The sequence below is a fragment of the Oncorhynchus gorbuscha genome, linkage group LG03 (assembly GCF_021184085.1).
Source record: "Oncorhynchus gorbuscha isolate QuinsamMale2020 ecotype Even-year linkage group LG03, OgorEven_v1.0, whole genome shotgun sequence".
Lineage (NCBI taxonomy): Eukaryota > Metazoa > Chordata > Actinopteri > Salmoniformes > Salmonidae > Oncorhynchus > Oncorhynchus gorbuscha.
Genome location: NC_060175.1, coordinates 53,593,042 through 53,610,107, shown reverse-complemented (window position 1 = coordinate 53,610,107; position 17,066 = coordinate 53,593,042). Strand labels below are relative to the sequence as shown.

The window sequence follows — 17,066 nt, the reverse complement described above, 5'->3', positions numbered from 1 at the left end:
AACATTACTCTGATATTGTCCCCTGGACCTTGGAGAACTTCTGGTGTGGATGATGTTCAGGTTAGATATTCTTTAAATTATTCCACTGAACTGTACCATTTGATTGTCATTCCTTTATTGAAAAGTGTACCTTGTTCACACCACAGGGCCTACCAAAGCAAGGTTTCTCAAACAACTGTGGGGTGTTTGTTTTGATGGTAAGATGCTGGCTATTCAGTATATTATATTTGTCCTATTTTCTGTAAAAACATAAAAGTTCTTTCTGTGCTTGCAGCATGCAAAGCACACTATTATTGCTCGTATTTTTTCTTGTTTATTATTCTTCACACTTTTTGGACTTTATTTCCTACAATTTGTAGACTAAATACACAATTCATACATCAAACTCCTGCATAGCTGGATGCTGATGTGACTTCTTGTGTGGGGGATGTCTTCTACACCCAGAAATATATTCCTTGGGGGGGTATTATTATTTACTATTGTCATAACTATCAAACTTAACAAGCTACTCTTTCTTAATGTACGCTCTGTACATTGCAATGGAAGCATGGTGTAATTTCACTGAGGTATGTATACATTTTAAATTCTCATCACTAGTGGATATGTTTTTTAGGAACCCCTTCCGATTATGTGACTTTCTTTATCAAAGGAAAACATGCAGCAAATAAGGAAATGGTGGTGCCTAGTTCTCCTGCAGAACGTTCCCATGCCATAAGTCTTGAACATTATAAGAACTTCATTTGCATCCTTAAAATCACTCGTTTCACTGTAGTTAGACTGACCTGAATATATTTTCATATTGAATGTATGTCATTCACTCACTATGGTCTGAAGAAGAGGTTGAAAGAAAAACACAACAGGTCATATGATGAGTGGTATAGTCTTAACACCCCCCCCCCCCCACTTCCCTAGATGTTCCGTTAAATTATTTAATGACCACAATCTGTTTTCTTTCTGGACGATACTGAAAACAAAATGCACGGCGAACCGGGTATGTAGTCTGTGTGTAATGCTGAAGGCTTGATGTATGGAAAGATATAATAGCTGTGATGACTTGTTGAGTAGTTATAGATATCACTGAAAACCCCTTTTAGTAATAAGTGGCTTTTGTTTGCATGGTGGTATTGTGAAAGTGGGGTGTAATTGTTCTTGGTCACCCAATGAGGCACTACTCCTAATATTAATTCTTCCTTTTTCTTCGAGGAAGCAGATGTTCTTCTAAGGGACACCCTAGAGGCAGCAAGGTGGTGCGAACACCAAAGCATTCAAAGGAACCGTTCCCCTCCCTAGTGTAATTGGGATGGACGGGGAAGACCGCATTACAACCCTTAAAGAACTACAGTTGTATGATGTCCTGGGTGAAGAGGAAAATATTATCCTCAAGGAACCATTCCTGTTACAGAGAGATTATGAGATGTTCTATGTGGAGGCATTTGACAACAGGAAAATTACTGTCTTTGCCTCTTGAGGAGCAGGAGTGAAGCCATTTTGGGGGATTGTTCAAACCTTGTTTTTGTCTGCTTTGTTAAATGTGTTATGTTTAGTAAAGATGCCATACAAGTCAAATGAGTCACTATCTCTTTACTGGAGCTGGTATAACTTAATGTACAAAGCACATTCAGCTTGTCAGTATGTTTATATGATATAGTCTGTCTCCATTCTCATGAGGAAAGTAAATGGCATAACTCAGGATAGGTAGTAACTGTATATTTATGCTCAATTAAATAATAATATAGTTACAGTTATAACATTAATCAACACAATTTTAACAGTACATGCGACGAATAACAAGTATATTGTTCACTGCATCATCAGTAGCTTGCTCAAACTGAACACGGCCCAAATTGCACACTGCAGTCAGGGGTACTTGGATACTTGAAATCTAACTAGCTAACGTTACATCCTATCCAACCTGTAGTCTGATGTGTTTGGTTAGCCCGCTAGCTAATATAGCCAATGTTAGGGCAAGCAAGGTTAGGACTTTAACTAGCCTGTTGTGCTAGCGACGATGCTAACCGTTTAGCTAGCAAGCTAAACATATGGCTAGCTGGCATCAAACGTATAGGATTACGTTAGTTACAGTTTGGTGAGGGTGAATTACATTATTCAACATATTGCTAGATTTTTATTTAACTAGGCAAGTCAGTTAAAACCACATTCTTAACGGCCTAGGAACAGTGGGTTTTAATGTCTTGTTCAAGGGCAGAACGACAGATTTTTACCTTGTCAACTCGGGGATTCGATCTGGCAGCCTTTCAGTGAACGGGCCAATGCTCTACCCACTAGGCTACCTGGATAGCCAAATTACTTTATACTATTTCTAGTTAACTAACGACAGCGAAGCTAGTAACACAGTCACATTGGCTAGCAGCATGACATCATTAATATTCTGGAGGAAGTGGAAATGCTGATTTGAAAGTGCGAGGCTTCATATACAATTGATAAAAAGCTGTCACGACGTGCGCGCTGCTGCTCTGTCTCCTCTCATTTACGTGACTCCGCTTCCATCCGGAACTCTCATGTTATTTAGCAGTGTAGCCAGACCTCACCTTGATCTACCCTCGCTAAATCTAGTTGACTCTCCAATAGGGAAAAGTTTCTCCTTGCTCCGTCAAAACAACAGATCTATACGTGCTTTATTTCAAAGGGATATTGTATCCATTCCTTATGTCACAAGTTACTGGAATACATTGGTCACTAATATCTGTTGGAAAAAAGTCTGGTTATTACCACACAAATACTTGCTTGTCAAGAAGGCCAAAGAGGTCTCTTTCAGAATGATCCATAAGTATTACCCTGCGAATCATTACCTTAAGAAACTCAAAAAGGACATTAACATTGATTGTACTTTTTGTGTTGAGCATCCAGAAACGGTTTCGCATTTATTTTGGCATTGTCTATATGTAAAACAATGGAAAGATATTCACAGTTTTAGAATTGTTCATATTCTTGATTACTTTTGTTTGTTATGGGAGAATGTGCTGCTCGGTTTCCTTAACCGTGATAAAGAAAAACGATTTTACTTCATAAATCTAATTGTGCTAATGGCAAAATGTCTTAAAACACTCTTCCGTGTTTTCTATAAGGAATTTGAGCAGTACATTAAGACCATTCTACATTCTTCTAATAAGAAAGCTGTTAAAACAATCAATATGTGTGTTTCTTTGAAGGTCTTTGTATAATTTGTAATTTGTTGTACCCCCTAGCATATGTTATCATTGTCTATTTATGTACTTATTGTATGTATACATACTTTTCTACATTGGTAATAAAAAAATAATACTAATAATCTAAATTTACGTGACTCAGCTGCCTGCTGCAACGCTCTCAATCACACACATATCTCCAACTCTCCCCACCAGTAGACCAATTTCAGGAAAACTGCACACATGGCATCCCTGACCATACGCCTTAAACAGATACAGATTTCACAAAACAGTTGTGACAACCCGGAAACGAGAGAAAGGTCTATCTACAAATTAGATATAAATATGAATTGCTATTTATTTTGTAGGCACTAACAAAGCCTACCGAGGAAAAATGAATGGTGGTTTTGGATAAACGCCTCAAGTAAGGTCTCAGAAGCCTGAGTGTTTATTTCGACGTTATAAAGAAACACTTTTATAAAACAATGGCAACAGTTGCCGAGCCTTGCTGTTTGAAAACCACACTAGTGTCCGACTTTCGGTTGTCACAGATGCACCTCCCCCCAACTTCACATCTCCCACTTTTGTCGACACTCGGTTGCTTAAAAGCCACTCAAACACCCCCATGGTTTTATCGCGAAGCGCATGTGTCACGCTAGCCTCCGCTGTCACGTGACTCTGCTCTAGGACGTTGTCTATCTTTTGACACAAATATTGAACGATGCGATCATTCGTCGAACTCGACAATTGCGGGAACAGGTACGCCACAATTCCATATAACGTTAGTGTTTAGACTAGGTTCGATTGAATAGTTCGAGTGAGATTTGGTATAGAAACGGACTTTATTGTGATTTTAAATGGACAGAAAAGCTTTTGTTTGGTTAACATTGTATCCATCAACGGCATGCTGTGGCTAAAGTTATAATACAGCTAGCAGGTGGAACTGTCAGACCTATTGTATGGGTATAGATAGTGATGGCCATGCACATTAGCGCACATGGTTTTCAATAGGGGCTTTCACGTGACATATTGCAACGCCATAAGCTACGGTAGAGAGGACACTTCATGACAAGTGCATCGTATTTGAGGGGGTCTTTTCTTTGTACATTTTTTGGTTTATCAGACTAAATGGAATAATTGTAGGAAATAGCATCCATATTATATTTTATTTCTTGTTATTTCTTATTCAATGCCTATCCTATAGTTTGTATGAAGTGGATAAAGACACTAGACAGAAGGGGTTTGTTAAATAATTTAAAATCAAATTATATTGATACACATATTTAGCAGGTGCCATTGCGGGTGGAGAAAAATGCTTGTATTCCTAGCTCCAACAGTGTAGTAGTATCTAACAGTTCAGTATCTAACAGCTATCTAACATTATGATGGCCTTGAGATGAAAGGTGTTTTTCAGTCTCTCTGTCTCAGCTTTGATGCACCTGTACTGACCTCGCCTTCTGGATGATAGCGGGGTGAACAGGCCGTGGCTCAGGTGGTTGATGTCCTTGATGATCTTTTTGTCCTTCCTGTGACATCAGGTGCTGTAGGTGTCCTGGATGGCAGTTAGTTTGCCCCTGGTGAAGCGTTGGGCAGACCGCACCACCCTCTGGAGAGCCCTGCATTTGAAGGTGGTGCAGTTGCCGTATCAGGCGGTCATACAGCCCGACAGGATGCTCTCGATTGTGCATCTGTAAAAGTTTTAGGGGCCAAGCTGTTTTGAAGCTGGTGTAGAAAACTGAAAGTAAGACGCAAAAAAACAAAACCTAGGAACTGGAAACATAGAAATGATGCACATAGAACATATCTACCACTTTAACTTGCTTTCAATGAGAATCACAGATCTATAACTCACATTTATATGTGAATATAGTCAGGTCTCCCCAAAAGTTACATATTGCAACTTCAAAAGTGTCTTAAAGAAGGCTTTGGTTACCCAAAGTTGGAAAAGTACATTTGTGTTCACACCGAATGACCCAGCCTATGTTAATCCTTATTTTTAAAAATGTATTTGGCTATTGTACATTAACATTGCAGGTAGGTCAACATCCTGCAGCCAGAGCTGTGATCTTGGTGGTTTTGGGATAGCATAACTCCCAAATCTTGACTCACTATCATGTATCAGCTAAAACTGTTAGTGTCCATCCATACCAATAGTATGATTCACAGGATAATTCGGTGGCAATGACCTTTGTTGTTTGCTGTGTAAACTTGATCAAAACTAGACTATGATTTCAGGTGTTTCGGTAAAGTTACGCAAACCATTTACGGTAGATGCCTCTTCTGTGTATCTTGTCAATGTTGACTTTACTCATTTGAATGGGTTCAATCTAGAAACCAGTGTTTCTCCATTGATCTGTTCTCTCTAACCTTCAACCCAAAACATGTAGGCCTAAAGGTTCAACCACAATACAATGAATGTGGAAATGTGTAGAGAACAGGATTGGCCTGTTATCTACTGACAGAGGAGTTGCCTCTGCCACAATAAATAAAGACTTTATCTATCTATGACACAGACATGTAGGAGGGTGACTGTAGTAGGAAGGTGGTGGTGTCCATATGTTGTAGTTCCTGGTATAGCTAAGAGCTGACCATTTCCACCCACAAACCAAATATGCCACAGTATTAGGAGTAGGCTAGGCTGCCTCCCAGAAATCCTGTTTGCATTGGCAGAAAACCAATCCACGACTGCAATCAATGTGTGTTTTAAGCCAGTGAATCAGCCACTGTGATTATGGGTTAATAACAACTGAATACTTAGCAATCCAATTCTGTAAATCACCATTTTGAAGTTATTGCTGATCTGTCTTGCTTTGTCTCTCTCTGTCTCTCCTGTAGGAGCTGATCTGTGTTGGACCAGAGAATGTGGAAAGTTGTGTGGGCAACACTGCTGCTCCTGGCCACTGTGTGTGCCCAGAGAGGCTATGCCAAGGAGACCAAGGGAGCGCCGAAGGTGGGGCACGTGTCAGTGGTCATAGTGGGAGGTACAGGTGACTTGGCTAAGAAGTACCTGTGGCAGGGCTTCTTCCATCTGTACGCTAACCAGGTGAGTAGCGGCTATAGCTTCTCCTTTCATGGCGGAGGCCTGTTGCCCAAGGATAAGGCCACGCCGTTCCTGTTTGAGGCGCTAAAGGGAGTGGTCTGCCCTCGGGAGCTGTCTGTGGAGCGCTGTGCCCTGGTGAAGGAGCAGTTTCTGAAGCTGGCAGAGTACTGGCAGCTGAAGACTTCAGAGGACTACCAGGCCCTGGGCAAACACCTGACAGAGCAGCTGACGCAGGAGGGCATAGTGGAGGCCGGCAGGCTATTCTACCTGTCAGTGCCAGCCTTCGCTTATGCGGACATTGCAGAAAGGATCAACAACAGCTGCAGACCGACCAACGGGGCGTGGTTGAGGGTGGTGCTGGAGAAGCCGTTTGGCCATGATTTCAGTAGTGCCCAACTACTGTCCACTCAACTGGGTACCTCCCTCAAGGATGAGGAGATGTACAGGATCGACCACTATTTAGGGAAGCAGGTGATGTACCAGGCCTCCTTATCAGTCCGCCGTAGACATTAAACAGAAAACTTTGCCCGTGAGGCAGATCTTTGTTTGAATTCTATTGTTTGCTTTTGTACTCAAAAGGTTGTCTCTAAGATTTTGCCATTCAGAAGGGAGAACAGTAAGCACCTGGATCCTATCTGGAACAAGCACCACATTGAGAGAGTGGAGATTGTACTGAAGGAGACCCTGGATGCCAGAGGTACTGTGTGGTCCCAGAGAACTGAGCATTTCCATTTTTATGTTCGCTTACGCATGTGTAGTAACCCAATCTATAAGACTGTAATGGTGCCAGTAACATCACCTGTCATGAGGTGTTTGATTTACCCTACTTTTGGCACAGGTCGTATTCCCTTCTATGACCAGTACGGTGTGATCAGAGACGTGATACAGAACCACCTGACTGAGGTCATGACCCTTCTGACCATGGGGCTCCCAGCCAACTTGAGCGACGTGAAGGAGGTCCTCAGGAACAAGCTGAAGATCTTCAGTGCCTTGCAGCACCTGGACAGGAACTGTGCTACCATTGGTCAGTACCAGAACTACAATCTAGAGGTACAGGAAGAACTGAACAAAACAAAGGAGTATTACAGCCTCACCCCCACCTTTGCTGGTAAGTGACATGAGAAAGTGTTTTGCTTTGAGCCTGTGCATGAATAAAAAAAGTTGGCTGCAGTATAACAGGAGGAATTTGTATTGACATCCCTAGTTATTAGTATATGACAGAGTTAATCAGTAAATTCAAGTTACATTTTTGTAATTATTGTGCATCTTTTATGTTTATTTTTTGACAGCCATATAGATAAGATACGGTACATAGATTATTTGGGGGGGTTTCAGTAATGAAATATACTTTTTGTTTCAGGTATCATGGTGCATATTGACATAGCCCAGTATGAGAAAATGCCAATCATCCTGACCTCAGGGAAGATGCTGGATGAGCGCTTAGGCTATGCTCGCATTTTGTTCAAGAATGACATCTTCTGTGTCCAGAGTCATAACAGCGTCCACTGCAAGCCTAAGCAGATTGTGTTCTACTTTGGCCACGGCACTCTGCAGTACCCAGCCATTCTTGTGAGTAAGAACTTGTTCAAGCCAGACCTGATGGACACTGAGTGGAAGGAGATAACGGAACACAAAGATGTCAGTGTATTAGGTATGCCCATCTCTGACTACTATGTGCTGACACCAACGGTGCAGAGAGAAGCTTACGCAGAACTAATTTCGCACATCTTCCAAGGCCGGAAGGACAGCTTTATCAGTACTGAGAACCTGCTGGCCTCCTGGGGTTTCTGGACTCCTCTCCTGCACGGTCTGGCCAAAACCTCCCCCCGCCTGTACCCTGGGGGAGCGGACAATGGCAACATGCTGGACTTCAAACTGTTGGGACGGGAGGTGAACTTCGCCAACGAGGCTGTTGTCATGATCCCCCAAGACCACATGGGCGGGTCTGGTGCGGAGAGCTTCCAAGTGATGCAGGGGAAGTACCGCAGTGCTGAAATGGTGTCTGCCTGGCCCGAGGAGCTCATCGTGCGGCTGGCCGCAGACCTGCAGGCTTCAGCGGAGAAAGCGGTAAGGGAGGGCGGCCGCTTCCACCTGGCCCTCTCCGGGGGCTCCAGTCCCCTAGCTCTGTTCCAGAGGCTGGCCCGCCACCACTACTCCTTCCCCTGGAGGGACACCCACGTTTGGATGGTGGACGAGCGATGCGTGCCTCTCACAGAGTTTGACTCCAACTTCCGCACCCTGCACGACCACCTGCTCCAACACGTGAAGATGCCCTATTTCAACATCCACCCCATGCCTGTGCAGATGAACCAGCGGCTGTGTGTGGAGGAGGATAGTGGAGCGCTGCTCTATGAGAGAGACATCAACCAGCTGGTTAATGCCTCCAGCTTCCACTTTGTCCTTCTAGGAGTGGGCTACGACGGACATACCGCCTCCCTCTTCCCAGGCAGCAAGCTTGACGCCCATGGGGACAGTCTGGTAGCCCTCACCGAGAGCCCAGCCAAGCCTCACCAGCGTATGAGCCTCACCCTCAGGGCTATCAACCAGGCCCAGAAAGTAGGTGTGCTGGTGATGGGTAAGAGCAAACATGAGCTGGTCACCCAGCTCAGCCGAGTTAAGGACAACCCAAACAAGTGGCCCATCACTGGTATCCGGCCGACCAGTGGCAGGCTAGTATGGTACATAGACTATGATGCTCTTTTAGGATAGCAAACAGCTGCTTTTGGCTCTGTGATACTGTAGCAATGAAACAATGTACATTTAATTGGAAATGAATGATTTGCTGTAATTTTACTATTTTGCTGTATTTTGACCAAGAATGTAAAGTAATGATGAAGGTTCTGTTGATTCTGGGCACCTTAAAGTATGGAAGTACATATGGTATACTGGCATATTTTATTTTTCAATATACTGTGTGTGTGTGTGTGTGTGTGTGTGTGTGTGTGTGTGTGTGTGTGTGTGTGTGTGTGTGTGTGTGTGTGTGTGTGTGTGTGTGTGTGTGTGTGTGTGTGTGTGTGTGTGTGTGTGTGTGTGTGTGTGTGTGTGTGTGTTTACCAAATGGACATCTCAGGAAAGCCAAGTGGATATGGAAGTTTGTTCGTCTTTAATCATTACTCATGATCTGAATAACTATTATATTTAGTTGTAAAAACAGTATACATTTCACATAAAGCTACCCATTCCACACTGAACCAGCATAGAATAGTATTGTTGAAAGGGGACTTTAAAACTGTGAAAGACCAACAATTTTGGTTCAAATTTCATTCAATCAAATATGCCCCTATGGTAAATGGATTTGAACCTTTTGCTCCTATGGTTGACAGATAATGTAGTCTATAGCCATGTATCATTGTATTTGTGCCTCAATGCCAATTTGAAATCAAAATGCATAATGTACTGTCCAGTACATTTTAAATGACATAAAAAAGCATATTATGATCCATTGCTGCCTTTGTTTTAATCTATGCTTGTGGATAAAAAAATAAAATAAAAACTCAATTATCTCATTATTTGATATCTATGTGAAATGTACAATTTCCACAGCCTTTGACCCCTAATGTGTGTATTCTCCCCTATGAGCTAGCCCAGTAGTTCCTAATACTTCCTCTTTTAAAGACATGCTCCGGTACTTTGGCGACTTAGAAATGCTTTTTTTTTTTTAAACCTCTCGCTTTGGGCTGTATGTGTCAATCTGTAGATAGCCACAAAATCTCTAGTTTGAAAGTGATTGTTTTCTTGAACCTGTGCAGTGCTATTTTCCCTACATTTCCCCCTCTTGGGCCAGCCCCGTAGCAATTTGAGTCCTAGCCAATGAGCTTCAGCCCCTCACATTTGAGTGACAGCTAGCAAGAGGCCTGGCCGGCATTATCCAATGAGGTTGCAGGGTGGGCCCAACTTCTCAGTGGACACAGCAGAGAAAGAGAGAATGAGCAATGACGTGGTGCACATGTGTTATGTTGTATGCAATTTCCGGGAACCACTTTTGGCTCATGAGTGCTACTTTCAGAACTACTGGCTAAATGTATACAAAAGCATCAGAGAATCTCTTCATGTGAGTGAAATGGTGCTTACAAGATGTCGTACAAGTACAGTGAAATGCTTAAGTACGTTGTGATCTTCCAAAACAAAAGTACTTTTTTTTTCGTTATACTGTGAGTCTACTCGTTTGAGACGCCCTTCACTGGCATTCACACAGATCTGCTCACTGCACAACATTTGATTTGAAAGTGTGTAACTAACTTGATTTCATAGATGTTTTATTTGTGGATTGAATTAGGAGTTCCTCTTACGTAAAGGGCCTTTTTTTTAGGATATTGAAATGGATTTCAAAGTGGGTTGATGAAGTTTAGTTCAACCGCTTCACTGCGTTGCCTTAATTCATTTTACGGACAGGTGTATGTTAATATATATGTATTAGCTGAAGGTTATTTTGCCTGGGAAAAATATGTAATTAGGTTTCACTTTGATGTTTGCACATACAAATGTTATAGCACCTGATTATTCTGATTGCTGTAAGTGAAAGTGTGGTTTGTTCCTTATCACTCTGAGGTTCAAACAGTATGAATAAATGATTTACAATTTATTTTTATACATATGGGGACCTAAACACCATTTTTCTACATACTGTACACACATGGAATTAATGTAACAGTTAATCACTGTTTTACCACAAGGAAATAAACTACAGCTTTCACAACCCTTTCTGCACAGATGATTTCTTTTTAACTGTGCGATTTCAAACAAAGGCATGTTTAAGCAGAAACGTTGGGTACTTGAAAAATGTATATGCCCCTTTTTGATAGTGGTAGCCATTTTAATAGTTCATTTGACACTCAATACGGAGTAATTGAATGCAAATAAACATATGCACACCGATTGATTTCAAGTGATTCAAATTAAGGAAATGGGATATGTAAATTCACTACATACTACACTTGTCACTAGTCATACTGTGCAACAGTATTGCTTGCTGGTGGTAGCCTGGAAACAGCATCAATTATAGATGGATGGGTCTATGGCGCATATCTAATTGCAACCTGGAGCAGCTGTATACTGGTTGGACTAGTTAGCCATTGTTCTCTCTCTGGCAAGGCCTGGATAGCCTATTGGTTTTTACCCAGAATCCTCCCTTCACCAAGAAGAAGGCTGAGAAGAAACATAAGCATCAGTTCTGTAATATGTGCATTATTACTACTGCAGGAAAGATGATGTGTCTGGATCAGAGAGATTAGAGGATATGTTGTGGTGAAGACCTACCTGTACTGAGGATACAAGCCAATGATAGAGTAAGGGACAAATAGTACAGCTCAGGAGTTGTTTTTGCCTGCGAAAGGAGAAATATTCAAATGCTTTATGCATAATTTCCATTGGAGCATTAAAACCTCTTGACCATACCATAATGCCAACCATTTTATTAGTATTGAACAATTGGGATATTCTCAAATGCTACTTACACACTGTTGTGCAGTCAGAGTCAGGACGATGGTGCATAGTCCCTGGACAAAAGATACAAGTCCAAACCCATGGTAGGCTGCCCTGAAGCTTTGGGGCACTGGGTCTATCAGTGTGAATGTTACTGCAAAACCTAGTCAGGAGGCAGAGTTTCAACAGTCAAACCGGTGCCAATGAACCTGTGTCTCCTACCATTTGTAGATGTGTGATAAGTGGTTTCCAATAACTAAAATATGTATCCATACTCCATACATACATTTACATTGTTGCAATGAGACGCAATATCCAAATCAGATTAAGCTGTGGGGAAGATGGGAATGAATCAAGCGCATTTCTACTGCCATCTGTCTTTCATCATAATCAAATCAACGTATGATCTTGGCTAAAATAACATGATCAAACATGGCCTTTCACAAAAGTCAAACAATTGCGAGGAGCACACCCCATTAAAACTATTAGAAATAGTTGCCAAGACACATTTACAAAACAGGATGTACAACCCTCTATACTTATGAGTAGATGTTCTCTAGCCTACCTGTTGCCATGAAGGACATGATAATGAAGGCAGTGAGATTGTTCAGAAGAGGCTGCTGGCAGTATCTAGAGGATTTGGGCCTGAGGGATTTAAACTCTCAATCAGAAACTTAACATAGTACACATGTAACATGCAGTCAAAGTGAATTCAAATGTGAAGCTTTTAGTAGAAAAATATTGACATATTGTATCGTTTGCATTTACTTACCTGGTTAGCACAAACAATTGAGGGATGAGAACTAGTGCCACAAAGACTGCATTAATAATTTGACTGAAAATAAAACGTTTATAACACTGGAGTTAGATTCATGCTCAGTTAGAATAAGGCACGAATAGAAAACATACATCAAGGGTTTATTATCAGTTAGGATGTTTTGTACACATTCTCAGCTAAAAGCTGAATTGCAGAATACAGGCAAAATAAACGAAAGACAAAAGTAGATAACATATATAGAATGAAGCCTTATCTTGACAGCTTCGGATGGTGCATTTAATAGTACAGAAGAAAAAAGAAATCACCATCAGATCATGTTTGACACAAAAAGTCAACAACAAATGTAGAATGCTAACTAGTTATCATTATCATAGACACACGGTAGAAATTAGACTCAGACCCAATCTCTATGGCTCTGTGACTCGACCGTTACATCTCCAAAACTTACAATTTTAACCTTTCATTCCTTGGAAGCCATCTGCTGGTATGATATGCCATGTATACTAAGGCGTAATGTAGCATTGTCAGCATCGATTTTGAAGAAACTCTGCCAAAGAAGTGAGAGGTGATGGGTTTTGATGAGACATCCTTTCCAGTTCTGACTCTACTGTGAAAATAATCCCCCAGCCACGCGTTGCATCATATACCCTGGTGTGTCCATGCGCGGCCTTCACTGGCCTGCCTATAGGGATCAGATTTCCTCAACCGAACATTACCGTAAAAAAATAAAAAATACAAACTGGGGTTATAGTTGTTTTTGATTGCGGCCGCGCTCTAACGACCTTGAATGAAACTGCGTTTCACTCTCATTTATAGTGGCCCTTTACATTGTTGGAAAGAGAACAACCAACGAGTGTGTACATCCGTTACAGCCTATTCTATTTGCAAGCGCTTATCTCAAATGTTATTTCGTCATATAATTGTGCAAAAAGTCATGTTCCGCCCTCCACTGGGCTACTCTCTCCACTCTATTGTCCAAAAATAGCTACCAACTATGAAAGATGACCCCTGCCCTATATTAACACGCCATAGGACAACACATCCCAGAGACTTTAAATCGGTTCATTTAACAACTGCTTTCAATTGAAGTTTTGACAGTGTCACACGAGGATTCACCATGCCTATCGACTACAGTGGCACATGGGACATGACTAGTAATGAACACTTTGAAGGTTACATGGTTGCTCTTGGTAAGTTCTCTCTTTACTTGTTTATTGAAGCACACATTTTCTCATGTTTTTAGGCAAGTGACTTTGATTGCATTAATATGGCCTATTTCTTGATTATTCATTAGCTGTTGGTAATTCATTCATGCGTAATGACATTAGGCAGTGTGCAGTTTCATTACACTGAAATTCATTTTCTTTGATTCATTTATTAGATACATTTTCAAACCCATAACATGTCATTATTTTCATTTCCCTTTTCTGTCAATAATTCAAAACACACATTTTAATGTTGTAGATAATAAAATGTATGTGATTCGTATTGTCTGGATCTCTATGATTCCTTTTTTTTTAAATGTATGGGGGCACATGGAGGGAACCTGTGTCAGAATTACTTCAGATGTAAATTCCTTCTATCTTCATCAGTAGCTATGAATTCTTAGCCTGGCAGTCTTTTTAGCTAACATTCCACTCCTTGACACTCATTTGACAAATAGCAGACGTGCCAAGGATTGGAACGTAATAGCTGAAAAGAGATGGCAACCGGGCTAGTGAATGATAACTTCATACAATATGAATGTCAACTTCTTTCGAAAGACATTCTGAAGAATTCAAATTTGTAAAAAAAAAAAAAAACTTGTCTTTGGAGTTAGGATTCATACCACAGCTCACCAGTAGCCTATTGAGAATAGATTGGAATGTTCAGTCTCTTTGGATGTATTTGTAACACATGCATCATTTATTTCCTTACAGGCATTGATTTTGCAACACGCAAGATTGCAAACATGTTGAAGCCTCAGAAAGTGATTGAACAAGACAGCGATTCTTTCACCATCAAGACACTCACTACCTTCAAAAACTACACAGTCTCATTCAAGATTGGGGAAGAGTTCGAGGAGGTGACCAAAGCCATGGATAACAGAAAAGTCCAGGTAAACACGTGTAATCCGAAGGGCGATGGTATTTTATAATTGATGTCATGATTATCATGATTATTACAACCATTTTTTTTTATGTTGCTCCTAATTGCTTATTGAACTGTGGGATTCATTAGAGCAACATGTAACAGAGCTATCCATATGCCTATTTCAAGCCAGCTGCAGCTACTTCCCAGGTGTTTGAAAGTTATGGTCTACACTGCACATTTTGATAAAACGCTCTGTTTTATAACAGACGGTGGTCAACTGGGACCATGATAAACTAGTATGCGTTCAGAAGGGAGAGAAGAAGAACAGAGGGTGGACGCACTGGATAGAAGGAAATGAGCTCTATCTGGTATTTTGCATGTGCTCATATCTACGTTTTAACTACATTGGTGACATTGACAAAGCATTAGCAGGCATAACTGTTTTGCATTGTTTCTCTCTCTTATAGGAACTCACCTGTGAGGATAAAGTCTGCAAGCAAATTTATAAAAAGAGTGCTTGACCATGCTTTCACCATAATATTTCTGCAACCTTGTATTTTTTAAATATGCTTCAATCATAAATGTATCACTAATGTGATATGCTCATGGTACACGTGCTTTGAGTAGCCAAAGAATCTGAAGAAAACATATTAACATCATTAATAGAAATAGCAAATGGTAATCATATGCTTGATGTGCATTGAGGATTTGTATTGTATTGTTATTTTTGAGTGACTTGATAGTTCATGATTATCTACAATAAATGTGATTTACCCACTACCATGAATAAAGCACTGGACCATAATTCAAATGTATTGTATCGTGTTGTAATACTCCAACCCAGCAGGTGGTGCTGTAGGCCTATTGGTTTGATTGAATGACACCATCCAACTTTTCAAGTTTACTGCAATTAGATTTCTCATAAAGATGGTTCCATGTTAACAAGCCCATTACTTTAGAAACAATTGTACATGTTCTGTAGTTTTCTGTTTTAAATATCATCTGGTGAAGAAGTGTATTCCTCGAGCAAACCGGTGTGGTAGCTACTATGTATGCTATCCACTAACGTTTCTAGCTAGCTAGCTGGCTAACATGACAGTGTCAGCAGAAAATGTCAACAACAATGGACAAGGAGGAAAGAACTTCAAGGGATAAAGTTGAGTGCATTGGGCATTGGGGGACATCTGTATAACTGGATCATGGACTTCCTGTTCGATCGCGTCATACGGGTGAGGGTGGGGTCAGAATTGTCAATGGGGTTTGAAGTGAACAATGGCACTCCTCAGGGGTGTGTGGTTAGTCCGGTGTTGTTCACCCTGATGATAGATTACATATTTAAGGGACAGGGAGTGGGTCTGGCCTTGTATGCCGATGATGGAAAGAGAGGTTGGAATGTGAAATATTTGATGAGGAAGATGTGAGAAGCTATGGGAGATTGACCTTTAACACAGGGGTTTAGGATGCCTGTGACCAAGTCCTGCTTCATGGTGTATTCTAGAAGGAAGGTTAAAAATGTTAGGCTGCAAATACACTGCTCAAAAAATAAAGGGAACACTAAAATAACACATCCTAGGGCCAGTCCATAGCATCAATGCCTTCCTCTTGCAGGAACTGCTGACACATTCCAACCACATGAGGTCTAGCATTGTCTTGCATTAGGAGGAACCCAGGGTCAACCGCACCAGCATATGGTCTCACAAGGGGTCTGAGGATCTCATCTCGGTACCCAATGGCAGTCAGGCTACCTCTGGCGAGCACATGGAGGGCTGTGCTCGCCATGAATGACCCACCGCCTAACCGGTCATGCTGGAGGATGTTGCAGGCAGCAGAACGTTCTCCACGGTGTCTCCAGACGGTCACGTCTGGCTATAAGCACAACCCCCACCTGTGGACGTCTGGCCCTCATGGAGTCTGTTTCTGACCGTTTGAGCAGACACATGCACATTTGTCGCCTGCTAGAGGTAATTTTGCAGGGCTCTGGCAGTGCTCCTCCTTGCACAAAGGCGGAGGTAGCGGTCCTGCTGCTGGGTTGTTGCCCTCCTACGGCCTCCTCCACGACTCCTGATGTACTGGCCTGTCTCCTGGTAGCGCCTCCATGCTCTGGACACTACGCTGACAGACACAGAAAACCTTCTTGCCACAGCTCGCATTGATGTGCCATCCTGGATGAGCTGCACTACCCGAGCCACTTGTGTGGGTTGTAGACTCCGTCTCATGCTACCACTAGAGTGAAAGCACCACCAGCATTCAAAAGTGACCAAAACATCAGCCAGGAAGCATAGGAACTGAGAAATGGTCTGTGGTCACACACTGCAGAACCACTCCTTTATTGGGGGTGTCTTGCTAATTGCCTAAAATGTCTACCTGTTGTCTTTTCCATTTGCACAACAGCATGTGAAATTTATTGTCATTCAGTGTGGCTTCCTAAGTGGACAGTTTGATTTCACAGAAGTGTGATTGACTTGGAGTTACATTGTGTTGTTTAAGTGTTCCCTATATTTTTATTTCTTCTGAGCACGGTCAGGATATAGGTAGGGTGTTTGAGTTTAAGTATTTAGGTATGTGGTTTGATGAGAGACTTAAGCGTAAGAGGCGTGTTAAGCATATT

At 41.6% G+C, this 17,066-nt stretch overlaps 4 protein-coding genes across 6 annotated transcripts in view; 2 read left to right on the top strand and 2 right to left on the bottom strand.

Moving 5' to 3' along the window:
- The window catches only part of LOC124031564 (ephrin type-A receptor 2-like), a 33,334-nt gene extending 30,856 nt beyond the window's left edge, over positions 1–2,478 (bottom strand). The window contains exon 1 of the mRNA XM_046342964.1: positions 2,223–2,478. The gene's annotated coding sequence lies outside the window, so the exon portion shown is untranslated. The remainder of the gene's footprint in view (positions 1–2,222) is intronic.
- A 1,286-nt stretch (positions 2,479–3,764) lies between these two features.
- LOC124031560 (GDH/6PGL endoplasmic bifunctional protein-like) lies at positions 3,765–10,884 on the top strand. Of its 3 annotated transcripts, none has more exons than XM_046342956.1 (5): positions 3,765–3,905; positions 5,982–6,657; positions 6,766–6,883; positions 7,025–7,294; positions 7,547–10,884. In XM_046342956.1, exons 2-5 carry the CDS (start codon positions 6,007–6,009, stop codon positions 8,893–8,895), a joined length of 2,388 nt encoding a protein of 795 aa, XP_046198912.1. In that variant the 5' UTR covers positions 3,765–3,905; positions 5,982–6,006; the 3' UTR covers positions 8,896–10,884. The 3 variants fall into 3 exon arrangements, with proteins under 3 accessions (XP_046198912.1, XP_046198914.1, XP_046198913.1); XM_046342958.1 differs by lacking the exon at positions 3,765–3,905 and adding an exon at positions 4,713–4,774; XM_046342957.1 differs by lacking the exon at positions 3,765–3,905 and adding an exon at positions 4,750–4,887.
- On the bottom strand, positions 10,745–13,940 carry LOC124031562. Its single transcript, XM_046342959.1, has 6 exons — positions 12,834–13,940; positions 12,380–12,442; positions 12,173–12,252; positions 11,640–11,770; positions 11,443–11,509; positions 10,745–11,331 (listed from the first exon to the last, which is right to left on the bottom strand). The coding sequence occupies exons 1-6, from the start codon at positions 12,914–12,916 to the stop codon at positions 11,252–11,254; spliced, it is 504 nt and encodes a 167-aa protein (XP_046198915.1). The 5' UTR covers positions 12,917–13,940; the 3' UTR covers positions 10,745–11,251.
- LOC124031563 (retinoid-binding protein 7-like) lies at positions 13,367–15,238 on the top strand. Its single transcript, XM_046342960.1, has 4 exons — positions 13,367–13,575; positions 14,305–14,483; positions 14,725–14,826; positions 14,926–15,238. Exons 1-4 carry the CDS (start codon positions 13,503–13,505, stop codon positions 14,977–14,979), a joined length of 408 nt encoding a protein of 135 aa, XP_046198916.1. The 5' UTR covers positions 13,367–13,502; the 3' UTR covers positions 14,980–15,238.
- Positions 15,239–17,066: the final 1,828 nt, after the last annotated feature.

What these genes read in the sequence shown, in the direction of transcription:
- LOC124031560 (XM_046342956.1), top strand. Translation starts at nt 6,007, where the DNA reads ATGTGGAAAGTTGTGTGGGCAACACTGCTGCTCCTGGCCACTGTGTGT. An exon ending in GGAGACCCTGGATGCCAGAG is followed by an intron (nt 6,884 to 7,024) that starts GTACTGTGTGGT and finishes CTTTTGGCACAG; the next exon opens with GTCGTATTCCCTTCTATGAC. An exon ending in CCTCACCCCCACCTTTGCTG is followed by an intron (nt 7,295 to 7,546) that starts GTAAGTGACATG and finishes TTTTTGTTTCAG; the next exon opens with GTATCATGGTGCATATTGAC.
- LOC124031562 (XM_046342959.1), bottom strand. Translation starts at nt 12,916, where the DNA reads ATGCTGACAATGCTACATTACGCCTTAGTATACATGGCATATCATACC. An exon ending in AGGAATGAAAGGTTAAAATT is followed by an intron (nt 12,443 to 12,833) that starts GTAAGTTTTGGA and finishes TTTTATTTTCAG; the next exon opens with TCAAATTATTAATGCAGTCT. An exon ending in GGCTTGTATCCTCAGTACAG is followed by an intron (nt 11,332 to 11,442) that starts GTAGGTCTTCAC and finishes GTTTCTTCTCAG; the next exon opens with CCTTCTTCTTGGTGAAGGGA.
- LOC124031563 (XM_046342960.1), top strand. Translation starts at nt 13,503, where the DNA reads ATGCCTATCGACTACAGTGGCACATGGGACATGACTAGTAATGAACAC. An exon ending in AGGTTACATGGTTGCTCTTG is followed by an intron (nt 13,576 to 14,304) that starts GTAAGTTCTCTC and finishes ATTTCCTTACAG; the next exon opens with GCATTGATTTTGCAACACGC. An exon ending in AAGGAAATGAGCTCTATCTG is followed by an intron (nt 14,827 to 14,925) that starts GTATTTTGCATG and finishes TCTCTCTTATAG; the next exon opens with GAACTCACCTGTGAGGATAA.